The sequence below is a fragment of the Ananas comosus genome, linkage group 12, assembly GCF_001540865.1.
Source record: "Ananas comosus cultivar F153 linkage group 12, ASM154086v1, whole genome shotgun sequence".
NCBI lineage: Eukaryota > Viridiplantae > Streptophyta > Magnoliopsida > Poales > Bromeliaceae > Ananas > Ananas comosus.
In genome coordinates this window covers 3356204-3368439 of record NC_033632.1, presented here as the reverse complement: position 1 = coordinate 3368439, position 12236 = coordinate 3356204, and the positions used below count along the sequence as shown (strand labels likewise).

General features: G+C 37.3%; 3 protein-coding genes across 5 annotated transcripts; 2 read left to right on the top strand and 1 right to left on the bottom strand.

Moving 5' to 3' along the window:
* On the top strand, nucleotides 60-1871 carry LOC109718607 (30S ribosomal protein S13, chloroplastic-like). 2 transcript variants are annotated; one of them, XM_020244914.1, is made up of 3 exons: nucleotides 60-243; nucleotides 329-553; nucleotides 1356-1603. In XM_020244914.1, exons 1-3 carry the CDS (start codon nucleotides 127-129, stop codon nucleotides 1449-1451), a joined length of 438 nt encoding a protein of 145 aa, XP_020100503.1. In that variant the 5' UTR covers nucleotides 60-126; the 3' UTR covers nucleotides 1452-1603. The 2 variants fall into 2 exon arrangements, with proteins under 2 accessions (XP_020100503.1, XP_020100502.1); XM_020244913.1 differs by having other exon boundaries at nucleotides 69-243; nucleotides 1438-1871.
* On the top strand, nucleotides 3810-7663 carry LOC109718606 (probable plastid-lipid-associated protein 4, chloroplastic). 2 transcript variants are annotated; one of them, XM_020244911.1, is made up of 6 exons: nucleotides 3810-4238; nucleotides 5046-5159; nucleotides 5390-5488; nucleotides 5824-5898; nucleotides 6773-6840; nucleotides 7362-7663. In XM_020244911.1, exons 1-6 carry the CDS (start codon nucleotides 3885-3887, stop codon nucleotides 7432-7434), a joined length of 783 nt encoding a protein of 260 aa, XP_020100500.1. In that variant the 5' UTR covers nucleotides 3810-3884; the 3' UTR covers nucleotides 7435-7663. The 2 variants fall into 2 exon arrangements, with proteins under 2 accessions (XP_020100500.1, XP_020100501.1); XM_020244912.1 differs by having other exon boundaries at nucleotides 3813-4232.
* LOC109718605 (protein PLANT CADMIUM RESISTANCE 2-like) lies at nucleotides 7848-8975 on the bottom strand. The gene is made up of 4 exons (XM_020244910.1): nucleotides 8703-8975; nucleotides 8354-8425; nucleotides 8043-8255; nucleotides 7848-7930 (listed from the first exon to the last, which is right to left on the bottom strand). Exons 1-4 carry the CDS (start codon nucleotides 8962-8964, stop codon nucleotides 7857-7859), a joined length of 621 nt encoding a protein of 206 aa, XP_020100499.1. The 5' UTR covers nucleotides 8965-8975; the 3' UTR covers nucleotides 7848-7856.

The following is a 12236-nucleotide window of genomic DNA, read 5'->3' as shown; positions in this document are numbered from 1 at the left end:
AAAATTAAATTTAGATTTTAATTAACCCATCACTATTTTTTAGCCTAAAAAAAGGGGCAAGAAAGGAGGAGATAACTCTTATCCACACAACAAAACCCCAATCGGAGCTCCAACCCAACACCAACAATGGCGACCCTGTCCCTCGCGGCGCTCCCCCTCACCTCCTCCTTCTCCATCGTCCCCAAAGGATCCACTCCATCTCCATTCTCTCTCTCCTTCCCCGCCCCCTCTTCCTCTTCTAAGGTAACCAACCCACTCTTCTCCCTCCTCCGTTCTTGTTTCACTCTCCCAATCTCACCGCTTCCTCTCCTCTTCGATCCATGCGCAGTGCGGGGGACTCACCATCCGGTGCGTTCGCGTGGGGGGAGTGGAGATCCCCAACAATAAGAGGGTGGAGTTCTCGCTCCAGTACATCCACGGCATTGGCCGGAACAGGGCGCGCCAGATCCTGTGCGACCTCAGCTTGGAGAACAAGGTCACGAAGGATCTCTCAGACGATGAGCTTATCTCACTCAGAGACGAGGTTTCCAAGTACATGATTGAAGGCGACCTCGTAATGCCCACTACCCGTTTGTTCTTTTGTCTATTCGTGCTCGGTTCCGGGTTCAAAATGTGATTTTGGTGCAATTATCTGTTTTTTAACTAGTGTTAATAGCATAGCCCAATTTGAAATGGACAGCCGAATTTTAAAAAAAAAGACAAAAAACTACAACCTCTTTTGGAATCAGTGCCTTTTTATTTTAAAAAAACATTAAATTCTATATAATTTGATACGGATAGGTTTTCACTTCTTGTTATGATTGATCAGCTTAAAATACACTCCGTCCAGATGCGGTGATGGATGACGATTTGTTTTTAAAATATCTTGCAAGTGAAAAAAAGGTTTTTTTCGAATTATTATCATTATTATCTTTTGTTACCAAACAAACAAGTAAGGATTATAAGCAATCCACAATCCCCTCCTCCAGTATTTGGTATAGAATTTCTATTTAAACGAGACCTCAATTTACTATATAACATTTACTTAGTTTTATAAGAATATACATATATGAACGGAGGAGACATTGTATGCTCACTACTCGTTTGTTCTTTTGCTGATTTATGCTTGTTTCCGGATTCAAAATGTGATTTTGATGCAATAACCCTTTCTGGGTTATTGTTTGGTAAACAATGTTGTGAGAATTCATCGGCTTTTGTCCGAAAAAAGATAACAGAATATTTTGTTAGGTTTTAAATGCAAAATATTCTCTCAACAAAGCATCACAAATATTGTTGAGCTTGGACCGCAAATTACTTAGATTGAGTGCACTGTATGTTTTCACAGTAATTGTTTTAATTTTTCTTTTTTTTTTTAGGATTCATGTAGCACTTCAAGATACACTATAGTTCAAGTAAGGTCTATAATATGTACCGTATTCTTCCATTTGGGCATTGCAGAAGCGGTTCAATAGGCTGGCGATTGAGAGGCTGAAGGAGATTCGGTGCTATAGGGGGATTCGGCATGAGATGGGGCTTCCTTGCAGGGGGCAGAGGACGAAGAACAATTGCCGTACATTGAAGGGCAAGAGGGTTGCCGTCGCCGGCAAAAAGAAGGCTTCTCGTTAGGAGGGCGGGTTAGATAACCTCTCCTAATTTTTATCATTTTCAAGTAAATTTTGGATTGATACTGTTCGGTGATTTGAATGTTGTACATTTACTTTCTCTGTATTTAGTTACCGACCTTTTGCGTCGGGCTACAATTACCCTATGAAAGTAAGAACCTGCAGAATTTAACATGTTGTTGATGGCGAATGAATACAAGTTTAGTAGATGTTTGGTATTAAAAATTTATGTTAGAGCTAAATACTCCGCGGAGGAATAACTCTTCTTTCTTTTTATCTTTTGGGAAGTTTATTGGTTTAACAATAATTAGGCACTGGAGAATTATGTATTGAATTGCTCATATATTAAACATCATATTGAAGTTTAATCTGAATTATTTCTCAACTTAGTTATTTTTTCCCCATGTTTTTGCTCATATATTAAAGCCGGACTTGTTCCTCCTTTCCTTCCCTTTCTTGTCCAAGGGAAAGAGCCTCTCTCCTCTCTTCTGTATCTCTCTCTTGTTCTCTCTTTTCTTTTTCCTCTCTATACTCCTCCGTCACTATCTCCTCTCTCTCTCTCTTCCTCTTTCTTTTCTCCTTCAACCACCACTAACCTCCCCCTAAGTGGAGCTAAACCACCCCCACCACGAGCTCTGCAGAGACTCGGAAGATCGACGACCCTATGGTATAGAGATCGAATTGGCGACCTATGCCCCCTTCTTCGACTCCGAAGCTCGAAGCCACGGTAGAACCCTTTGCATGCTGGTTTTTCGTCAATATTCAATCTTTTGATGAGTTTTGGTGCTTTTTGGGCTTTTTGTTGCGCACCCCTACGGTTGACTACATCAGTTATAGTGGACTAGCTTGGATTCTGGTGATCTTAGGCGACAGTCTCTTCTTCAACCTCTACGAGTCTCCTACACACTAAACTGTGAGTATGATATTATCTTATTGCATTAACAATGTATACAATTCTCTCGATCCTTTCGTTTGCTATATCATAACTATAGTAACTGCATGATTACGGCGATACTAGATACGGTAGTTTTGTCAAATTGCCATTTCGTGTGTAGGACTGCATGATTTATCATAGCAGGCTATTAGGTATTGATTCTTTTCGTATTGAGATGATCGCCCAGCAATGGTACCAGTTTGGATTGAAAAGAGTGTTATATTGATATGCATGCTGTGCGCGCGGAGTCGATAATCTTTTTCTTGTGGACAAGTATTGTGTGAGCCACACCGGTTGAGTATGCGAAATTGCGAATATGTTATGATGATTATTATGATAAACAATGGATTGTAATTCCGTTTGGACAGTGGATGCGGGTATGTGTGTATATATGCTGTGTGTCAAAGTAGAGACTCGAAGATATTATGCGCCGGGATGTGGCCTGAGTGATGATGACCTGAGTAAATTCTACTACCACTTGTATATAATCTAAATTATTTATTTATTTATTGTATTTAAATAAATTATTTATTTATTTATTTATTGACAGTTCATTCACGGAAAAAATGTGTAACTCTAGTGATGTCCTTCCAAATTAGGAAATAATATTATTAGTGCTGTTATGTATAAAGAGTTTGCAGTTTAGGCTCAAAATTTGAGATTTGAAAGAGCATTGGCGACAGTTCTACATTATTTTAAAAAATATTAGTAATTACTTTAGATAATTAGATGAATGTGAATAATAATTTTAGAAGGATGTTATTGGATAATGTCCAGCCTAGCAATTGGGGGGACGATGTGACGTCGATCTGGGATAGGTGGGCGGAGAGGATTGGATCGCATTCGTCGAGACGTAAGATAATCGGATTGGTAGTCTGCTTGTGGGTAATCTGTGAGACTAGAAATGGTGTGATTTTTAGGAAGGACCGGCTAAATCCCATCGTAGTCTTTTGTAAGATTAAGCAGTTGTTGAATCGAATCTCTGGGATCAACTGCCCCCGCTTAATCGGCCGCACGTTCCGAGCTTAATCGGCCGCCCCCTTTTATGCCTGTGTTACCTCATCCATATAGTTTAGTTTATATTTTCAGTGAATGAAACGAGTAGCTCACCCATATAGTTTAATTTATATTTTTAGTAAATGAAACGAATAGCGTGCTATTTTAGTGAATGAAACGTGTAGCGTGTTATTTATTAAAGAAAAAAAAAATATATGAAGTTAACCGCTGTGACAAAATCCAAAGAGGGGTCCACGCCCAAATCAGTGGGTAACAACACGTGGCCTTCTCCCTCTCCTCCCCTCGCTTCCTTATCTCTCTCCCCACGCTCTCACTCTCCACCGCGCGCGCCCATGGCGTTGTTGTTGCCCTCCTCTCCTTCTCCGTCTCCTCCTTTCTCCCCCTCGCCCCTTGCAAGGCCCCGCCGAACCCTAGAAACTCCTCTCGCGATCTCCCGATCCCCCCCGTCCCCCGCCCTTTTCGCCCAAACCCCTCAGTGGGGGCCGAGGGAGCGAGTTTCGCCGTTGTTGGCGGCGGCGCCGCAGGAGTCGAAGTGGAGGACTAGGGTTTCCTTCTTCCCCTCCTTCATCAAGAAGAGAGGCAAGAGCCGGGAGGAGCTCAAGGAGGAGCTCCTCGCCGCCATCGCCCCCCTCGATCGCGGCGCCGACGCCGGTCCCGAGGACCAAGAGAGCGTCGATCGGGTACACGTACACCTCTAGTTTCTGTTCTTTTCCATCACTACAATTGTAGTTTCATGTTTAATTGGCATGTTTATTTCACCGAAAGTGACGAGAGGGGAGAAGTTATTTTTCGTCTTTTGCTGTTTGGTTCGTCGTAAATTAAAGTTGTCCAGCACTCCACTTCTCTGAAACACCATAATTGTGAAGTTTATTACGCGAGAGAAATAGATGAAAATTATAATACGAACAAAAAAAAAGGGGAAAAACCATAATTCGAAAGTCATTTACTTATTATCAAACAAACTGCGGTACAAAAAAAAATGATATTTATCCGAATTGTAGTTGAACTGAAAGTCATTTTCAATCCGAAAATCAGTTACGAGCAAACAAACATATGCTATCTAACTCCAAATTTTCTTGGTTTTTTTTAAAAATAATAAGTAAAATTTTGACCCGCTTATGCTTGGCAATCAAACTTTAAAAAGTTGCCTCAACGTTGTTAGTTATCAACTCCGTCTCTCTAAATTTCAAAGTCAATTGACTACCGTCAGTTATTTTTTATTGTGAGAGCTATAATACTCTTATAAAAAAATAAATTTTTGAGATTTTTAGAAGGATATAGAGTTTAGGGTTAGCGGCATGAGATCTGAAAGAGAGATAAAAAACGATCGTGAAAGTATTTTGGAAGATCATGTTTGATTCCATCAATTTCTAACAGTATTCTCTGAATCTGTAAATTCAACAGATTGCACGTGAATTTGAAAAGTAGTTTGGAAGATCATGTTTGATTCCATCAATTTCTAACAGTATTCTTTGAATCTGTAAATTCAATAGATTGCAAGTGAACTTGAGGCAATTAATCCGGTTAAGGAGCCACTCAAGTCAGATTTGCTTAATGGAAAATGGGAGCTTCTATATACAACTTCTAGGTCCATTTTACAAACTCAGGTAATGTTTCTTTTTCTCTTATTTGCCCAAAGCATCTGCTTTAGTTGTTGCCCTTCGAAAACAGCTCATTTTATTATCCCTTTTGAGTAAATTCTCTTTCAATTCTTGCACATTCACCTCAGATTTGCTTGTATATTAATGCAAATCTATTAATTTTTCTTCTTCTATCAGATACTGGCAAATCAACATTATTAATTTGGTGATAATTGATGTAATATTGGCTGTTGCAGAGGCCAAAGTTTTTACGACCGAATGGGAAAATATACCAGGCCATCAACACGGACACATTAAGGGCTCAAAATATGGAAACCTGGCCTTACTTTAACCAGGTAATTCATTGGTGCAATTCATGCATTTCCTCCTGCATGCTTAAGTTTTTGCTGTTCACAACTTCTAAATTTTCTAAAATATTTTAGCAATGCATTTTTAATTGCAATGGAATGCAACCATAAATTTAACTAGTATAACCTACTAAAGAATTTATGATCTGCAGGGCATTTTCTTCAAATTTTGTTTTATGTATCAATGAATATGATTGCCTCTTTTCTTGCTTCTTCTGATAGGTTGTGTTTCTCTAGCACAAATTTTTTTCTTCCGAGGTTCTCTAGCACAACATATAATGCCCCTCTAAAGTTCTCTCTGTTCAACTTTATCGTCCTTGCAGGTCACAGCAAACCTGGTTCCTCTTAATGAAAGAAGGGTGGCAGTCAGATTTGATACTTTCAAAATTTTTGGTTTGGTAAGTCTTTCTTTTCTTTTCTTTTCTTTTCAGTTGTTGGTAAGTCTTTCTTTTCTTTTCAGTTGTTAGTGTGGGTGATTTCAACTTCTCCTCACTCATTCAGCGAACAACATAAATTTTAGGGATAATTGCTTATATACCCCTCATACGTTTGAAAATATCCGATTTACTCCTACTTGTTTTTTCTTTCTAAAATTTCCCTCATATGTTCCACCGTTATTGCAAAATACCCCCGTAGTTATCTCCTGTTAAGTTAACTTGGGTTAAACGTGAGTTAAATATCGACCACAGTTAAAAATTAAAATACCAATTTTGCCCTTAACTTAAGGGCAAATAAAAAAGGTTGGTGACGGTAGAGGGGTATATTGGAAAAGACCAAAAGTTAAAATACTTTTTGTGCCCCTGACTTTAAGGGCAAATAAGAAAGACAGTGATGGTGGAAGGGTATATTTGAAAGGGCAAAATAGTAATTTTACAGAGATAACAGAGTTAATTAACAAATTTTAACTCTAGGGGTATATTAGAAATAGGTTGGAACGTAGAAAGGGTATTTTCAATATTAGCCTTTTAAGAAGGGTAAATCGAAAACTTTTCAGGGGTATATAAGCAATTGCCCCTAAATTTTATTGTCTTGTCTTCCATATATGTGGATTTTTGGATTTTAGGATAGCATTTTATGCTTATTGGAGTGATTTGGCCTCTCTGAAGTTGAAAACTCAATTCGAGAGATAGTTCATGCACAAGCCACCTGCAAATTTGTTGAATTTTCATTTTGGATATTTAATTATATTCTGCATGGGGAAGTCAAAATGAAATTTAGCAAGAAAACTAGCTCCGCAATGGTATTCTCTTACTTTGCATCCTTTATGTGTAGATACCTATAAAGGCACCGGAAGGAGGTCGTGGTGAGCTAGAAATCACTTACTTAGACGAAGAGATTCGGTAAGCTTACATCCTTGTCTTTCCAAAGGGTCCGAAACACATGAGCGCAATTCTTGCAACTGCTAAGCGCAATTGTACTATAAAAAACAGAACAGAGAGTAAACAACTTCATCATACAAAAGTAGGTTAGGAGTTTGATTTGCTGGTTACATGTTAGTAGTTATCACATGAAGATACATTTGCTGTATATAATGTTTGCCCCTGGGAATCGAATGGTAAATTTTATCCTAAAGTCGCTTCAAGCAAGCTACAGCAAATTCTAGTCTAGTTGGTTTTGTGCTTTGGACCGAGTGGAAATTAGATTTCTTTGTCTGAAGTTATCGCTCGCTTAACTATGCATAGATTGAAACTGGAGTCAAAGAATTTGTTACATCTATACCTAGCTCAGATGATAATATACCTGAGTAATACGAAGTTAAGTAATACGAAGTTCAAATGACTTTATGGTTGTCAAATGTTCGACTCAAAGTTAGTAGTAAGTAAAGGAATTCTCTTTTACTGATTCTCAATGAAATTGCCAGGATATCGAGGGGCGACAAGGGAAATTTGTTTATACTGAAGATGGTTGATCCGACATACAGAGTCCCGGTATAATGGCACAGTTTCATTCGTAGGGTAACTTTTATTCCTTACACATGCTTTCTGTTCTTTATGTTTTGTGAATATTATCTTCTTATTTGATTGAAGATAATGAATGAATGTGGATAAAAGTGAGGTCCAATATTTTTGTAACATCTCTACAAACAATATATAAAGTCAACAATTTGGGCTTCTGTCCAAGAAAATATATTGAAGGTATTGAATGAATATGTTTTATGAACATGCATTCTAGTCTTTTTTAGTGAATTGCTTGTCATGTAGGAATATGGAGAAAGGAAACATTATAAAGTGCAAGAAAAGAAATGTTGTGCAAGTAACGAAATTTTGGTACTTTTTGAGGGGCACGATTAAAAAGATACAAGGGAAAATAATACCATTATCATTAAAGATAACAAAAAAACAGCATCCTTTTTAAATTAGCAGCGGCTCATGCCTCCTTCAACACTTGGTGGCAGCATTGCTTTGTTTCTCACCATATTACCTCGCCACCCTGTATTCATATACCATCAAACATATATGTACAATACATAAGCAGTTTACTATGTACATATGCTCAAGTAATATACACGCGCGTGTATATACGCGCGCGTGCACACACGTACCTAAGCGTAGGTCGAAGCCGCGGGTCTTGAGCTCCCTGTACTCCTGGCAGAGGGCGCAGGACTCGCAGCAGCAGTGGACGGCGCAGTCGGCACAGGGGCTCTCCTCCAGCAGGTACTGCCCCCGCATCTTCGACCGGTAGAAGCACGAGTACATGCAGTTGCACCCCGTCACGCAGAGTATCAGTGCGTACAGCGCTCCGCTCGCCCCGCATGCTTTACATGCGAGATGGAAAGAAAAAGTCGTTTTCTGACAACTTAGGCTTTCAGAGAAATTATATTCTAGAGAGAGAGTGGGAGAGTAGATATCGTACAAATGGATCCGCGGTCGACGATCTCTGCGATCCGGCCGAAGGTGATGCAGGGGCAGAAAAAGGTAACACAACCTGTTAAATGTTATAGTTTATTATCTTGTTCATTTCTTAAAACTATACTTAGATCAAAATATGAAACAAATAGGCATCGAATTTGAAATCTTAAAGCGTCAATCATCGAGTCTTTAATCGACTGTGCTAGGTACAGCAGTTCAAGGGAGGGCAGATTATAACGAGGGGGGATTTCCACACATTTTGGCATGAACTAATGTGCATATTAGATGCATCCATAAAAACTAGTGAAATTTTGCAGTGGATGAAAGAATATTTAGCTAGCCAACAAGCATACAATTGCCGACGTCGTCGCAGCAGTCGAAGAGCCCGGTGGACCACGGGGCTGGCACCTGCGACAGGACATGGAGGGCATGAGGAGCCGCCATCGACGACAATAGCGGCGGGTGGTAGTGGTAAGCCCGCGCTGCATCAGTAGCCAAAATGAGCGGCGGTGGCGGCGGAGGCGGCGGAGGCGGAGGCCGAGGCGGCGGTGGCGCCGTTGGGTGCGGGGGTGTCGGGGGTTGCAATATGTGATCATCCACTGTGGAAGGGTACATGGTAGAGAGAGAGAGAGAGAGAGAGAGAGAGAGAGAGATTTAACAAAGGGTTATGTAGAAGTTTTGGATTGAGGGGAAAGGAGGGAAATTTAAAAGAGTGTAGTTGAGCGGTTAAGAGAAGGGAATTGACCGTTGGAGGGGGCAACGGTTGGGAACGGACACGTCCCGTGGAAGTAAACCGCGCAGATACTAAACAGGAGAAACTTTTGGGGCGTGTACCGGGTCCATCGAAATGGACCAAACAAGTAAAAATAGATGACCTAAGAAGTGCACCACATCAGCCATGCACCGCACTTTATCTTTTCCTCTAAATCTCTACCACATAAATGTTGCATTTTTGTCCTTTAAAAAGATACATTTAATATTAAATAGTTGGATGGAGACTTATAAGTTCGGATTGAAAGAAACGAGCTAACTACATGCACTTACGTAATAATTTTATCAGTGCATTATTAATATATTGATAAATTTATATGACATTTTTACGTACGTCGTATGGATATAATTATAAATTTTCAATTATATATATCAACACATGAGCATTTCAGAGAGACAAATCTAACATTAGAGGAGAAGGTTATCAATAAATTATTTCTAAATAGAATTAATTAAGTACAAATTATGTTAAATTATAATTTAATAGAAAAATATTAAATATGACCATAACGGTAATTTTAGAATAGACTACACTTTACTATTAGTATTACTAAATTTTATATACTGAACCAAACATAATAATTCAGTATCCACTGTGATCTAGTATTACATCACCACAGTAAATCAAACGTGATAATGCAAGATTAATAGTAATCTAATTTAGAAATCTCTGATATCTAGTTATATATCGAAATAATCTGTAATACTACATAACTCGTACCAAATGCACCTTTAATCACATATAGTAGCAATACCAACATCTTTTTTTTTTCTTTATTATATTTTATTTTTTTAAGAATGCTTATAAGCCCAGACATTTATTTTAGGGTTAATTTTATACATGTCTCTACAAATATAATGAATTGCAAATATATTCCTACAAAATTTAACTTTCATATATTGTTTCTGTAAAAATTTTAATATTTTCAAATATGTTTCTCCGTTAAAACACTATTTATTTTATGAATAAAATGATCTTTTTATCATTATAAATATGTCTCTTTAAAAGTCCCAACTATTAATTACATATGGGTAAAAAGGTCAATTCACTTTATTAACTAACTAGGGTTAAGTAAACTAATTTTTTCTAACGGATCCTAACTTTAGGGATATATTTGAAAATATTAGAACTTTTATAGAAACAATATATGAAAGTTAAATTTTATAGGGATATATTTGCAATTCACTTATATATAGAACTAGGGATGCAAACGGGGTGGATCTGGGGGAGGGAGCCCCGCCCCGCCTCCCGCCCCGACTAGCAAAATCCCGCCCCGCCTCCCGCCCCGAATCCGTGACGGGTTAAAAAATACATCCCATAATCCGCCCCGCCTCCCGCCGGCGCCTCCAATCCGCCCCGCTAACTAATATTTTTTATAAAATTATAATATTATTAATATTTTATAAATTATAAATTAATAATTTTTAATAATATTATATATATAATTTAATAATATCAATTATAAAAATTAAAAATATCAATCACAATTCAAAACAAAATTCAAAAGTTTCAAATAATTAGAAATGAAAGTACTAACTTATTTGTATTTTGAACTTTTTTTATAAATATATTATTTTTTAACAATATTTTTTTAAAATATAAATAATTTTTGGGGCGGATTGGGGGCGGTTCATGGCGGGGCGGATTCGGGGCGAGTCAAAATTTCTCCGGATTCAGGACGAGTCAAAATTTCTCCCGTTTCCTACCCCGAATCCGTCTTGAATCGTAAACTTTATTCCGTTTTCTGCCCCAAATTCGTTTATTTTCTCTCATTTACTGCCTTCGTCTGAGTGGATCGGGGCGGGAGCTCCACCAATCCAGATCCGTTTGCATCCCTACATAGAACCTATACGAAGTTAGCCATTACACGTCATGTCACAATAATTCATATTAAAAAGAATTAAAACCAACTAAGATGCAAAGCAAAAGGCATCAGATGCCTGCGGGAATCCGAGCCTACGTGCTATCCACTTTATTTTACAACTTTATTCAAAAAGAAGAAGTATGCAAGTTTAGTAAGTTAGAAAATTACAACTAGCAATGTTACTTGGCTCATTGTAGATCATTCATAGTGCAATAAGAATCTTATCATCTTCAAATTTTTGACTGTACGTATCGATTATATCGTAGCCTACATCATGCATATTCTAAGATGGAAAATAATAAATTTTTAAATTTTTTTTAAAGTTGTCATTATTGTGTTTATTAGAGAATATCCTCTTAAGAATTCAAATGCAAGAATAATCTTATATGAAATAAATCAAAATCGTGACTTTTTCTAGTCCGGTGTGATGAGAATGACCAGAAAGGTCCATCTAGCTTACTTATCTTCCCAAAAATAAAATAAAAAAATACATGCATTTGTTTTAGAGAGAGAAAAAAGATCGTAAACTAGTTACGTACACGTAAGTGAACGGTTATGAGCAATAATAACAGCATTATGATTATATAGATAACAGCGTGTTCTAGATTGGGCTGAATTGAGTACATATTCGTGTCCAGAAAAATTTTACACATTTGAAAAGTCGATATTTATTTCGTCAAAAATGATTAACTGCGTAAATGAGTGTACAGAAAATTTTAGCCTGCACGAGTTCTGCTCACCGGGTTGAGTATGCGACAACCTTTTTGCACACTTCTCAAAATCATGACCTTTATCCAAATTCATAAATTTTAAACATCTAATTTCTTTTGTATTTAATGACTAAAACCTAATTGATGCCATATTAATACACATTTCTTCCAGTAGTATAAATCAGATCCATCAAATTAAGTTTTTTTGAAAAAATTTTCAAATTCCACTCATATGGTTTCACACTTTCTCACTTTCGTAAAGTGTATCAATTTAGTATTCAGTAATTTTACTTTTATCTTTGTATTATTGATTCCACTAATTTTTTTATGTTAAATCAGTGACAAAATTAAAACTAAAAGTCACTAAAGTGAATATTCGATAAACCTAGGTGGAATATCTGAAAATTTTTGTAAATAATTTAACGAAATATTAACGAAAAAGCTGTCTAAAAAATAAAAATGATATCACAGGTTGATACACTTTAAACTATAGAATACTAAAATAAAAAAGTACGAAATCAAAAAGATAGTATTTGAATTT

Coding starts and splice junctions, on each gene's coding strand:
- LOC109718607 (XM_020244913.1), top strand. CDS start 127: ATGGCGACCCTGTCCCTCGCGGCGCTCCCCCTCACCTCCTCCTTCTCC. Junction 244..328: donor CCCCCTCTTCCTCTTCTAAG/GTAACCAACCCA, acceptor ATCCATGCGCAG/TGCGGGGGACTCACCATCCG. Junction 554..1,437: donor ACATGATTGAAGGCGACCTC/GTAATGCCCACT, acceptor TGGGCATTGCAG/AAGCGGTTCAATAGGCTGGC.
- LOC109718605 (XM_020244910.1), bottom strand. CDS start 8,964: ATGTACCCTTCCACAGTGGATGATCACATATTGCAACCCCCGACACCC. Junction 8,426..8,702: donor CTGCGACGACGTCGGCAATT/GTATGCTTGTTG, acceptor AACATTTAACAG/GTTGTGTTACCTTTTTCTGC. Junction 8,256..8,353: donor CGTCGACCGCGGATCCATTT/GTACGATATCTA, acceptor TCGCATGTAAAG/CATGCGGGGCGAGCGGAGCG.
- LOC109718606 (XM_020244911.1), top strand. CDS start 3,885: ATGGCGTTGTTGTTGCCCTCCTCTCCTTCTCCGTCTCCTCCTTTCTCC. Junction 5,160..5,389: donor GGTCCATTTTACAAACTCAG/GTAATGTTTCTT, acceptor TGGCTGTTGCAG/AGGCCAAAGTTTTTACGACC. Junction 6,841..7,361: donor TACTTAGACGAAGAGATTCG/GTAAGCTTACAT, acceptor TGAAATTGCCAG/GATATCGAGGGGCGACAAGG.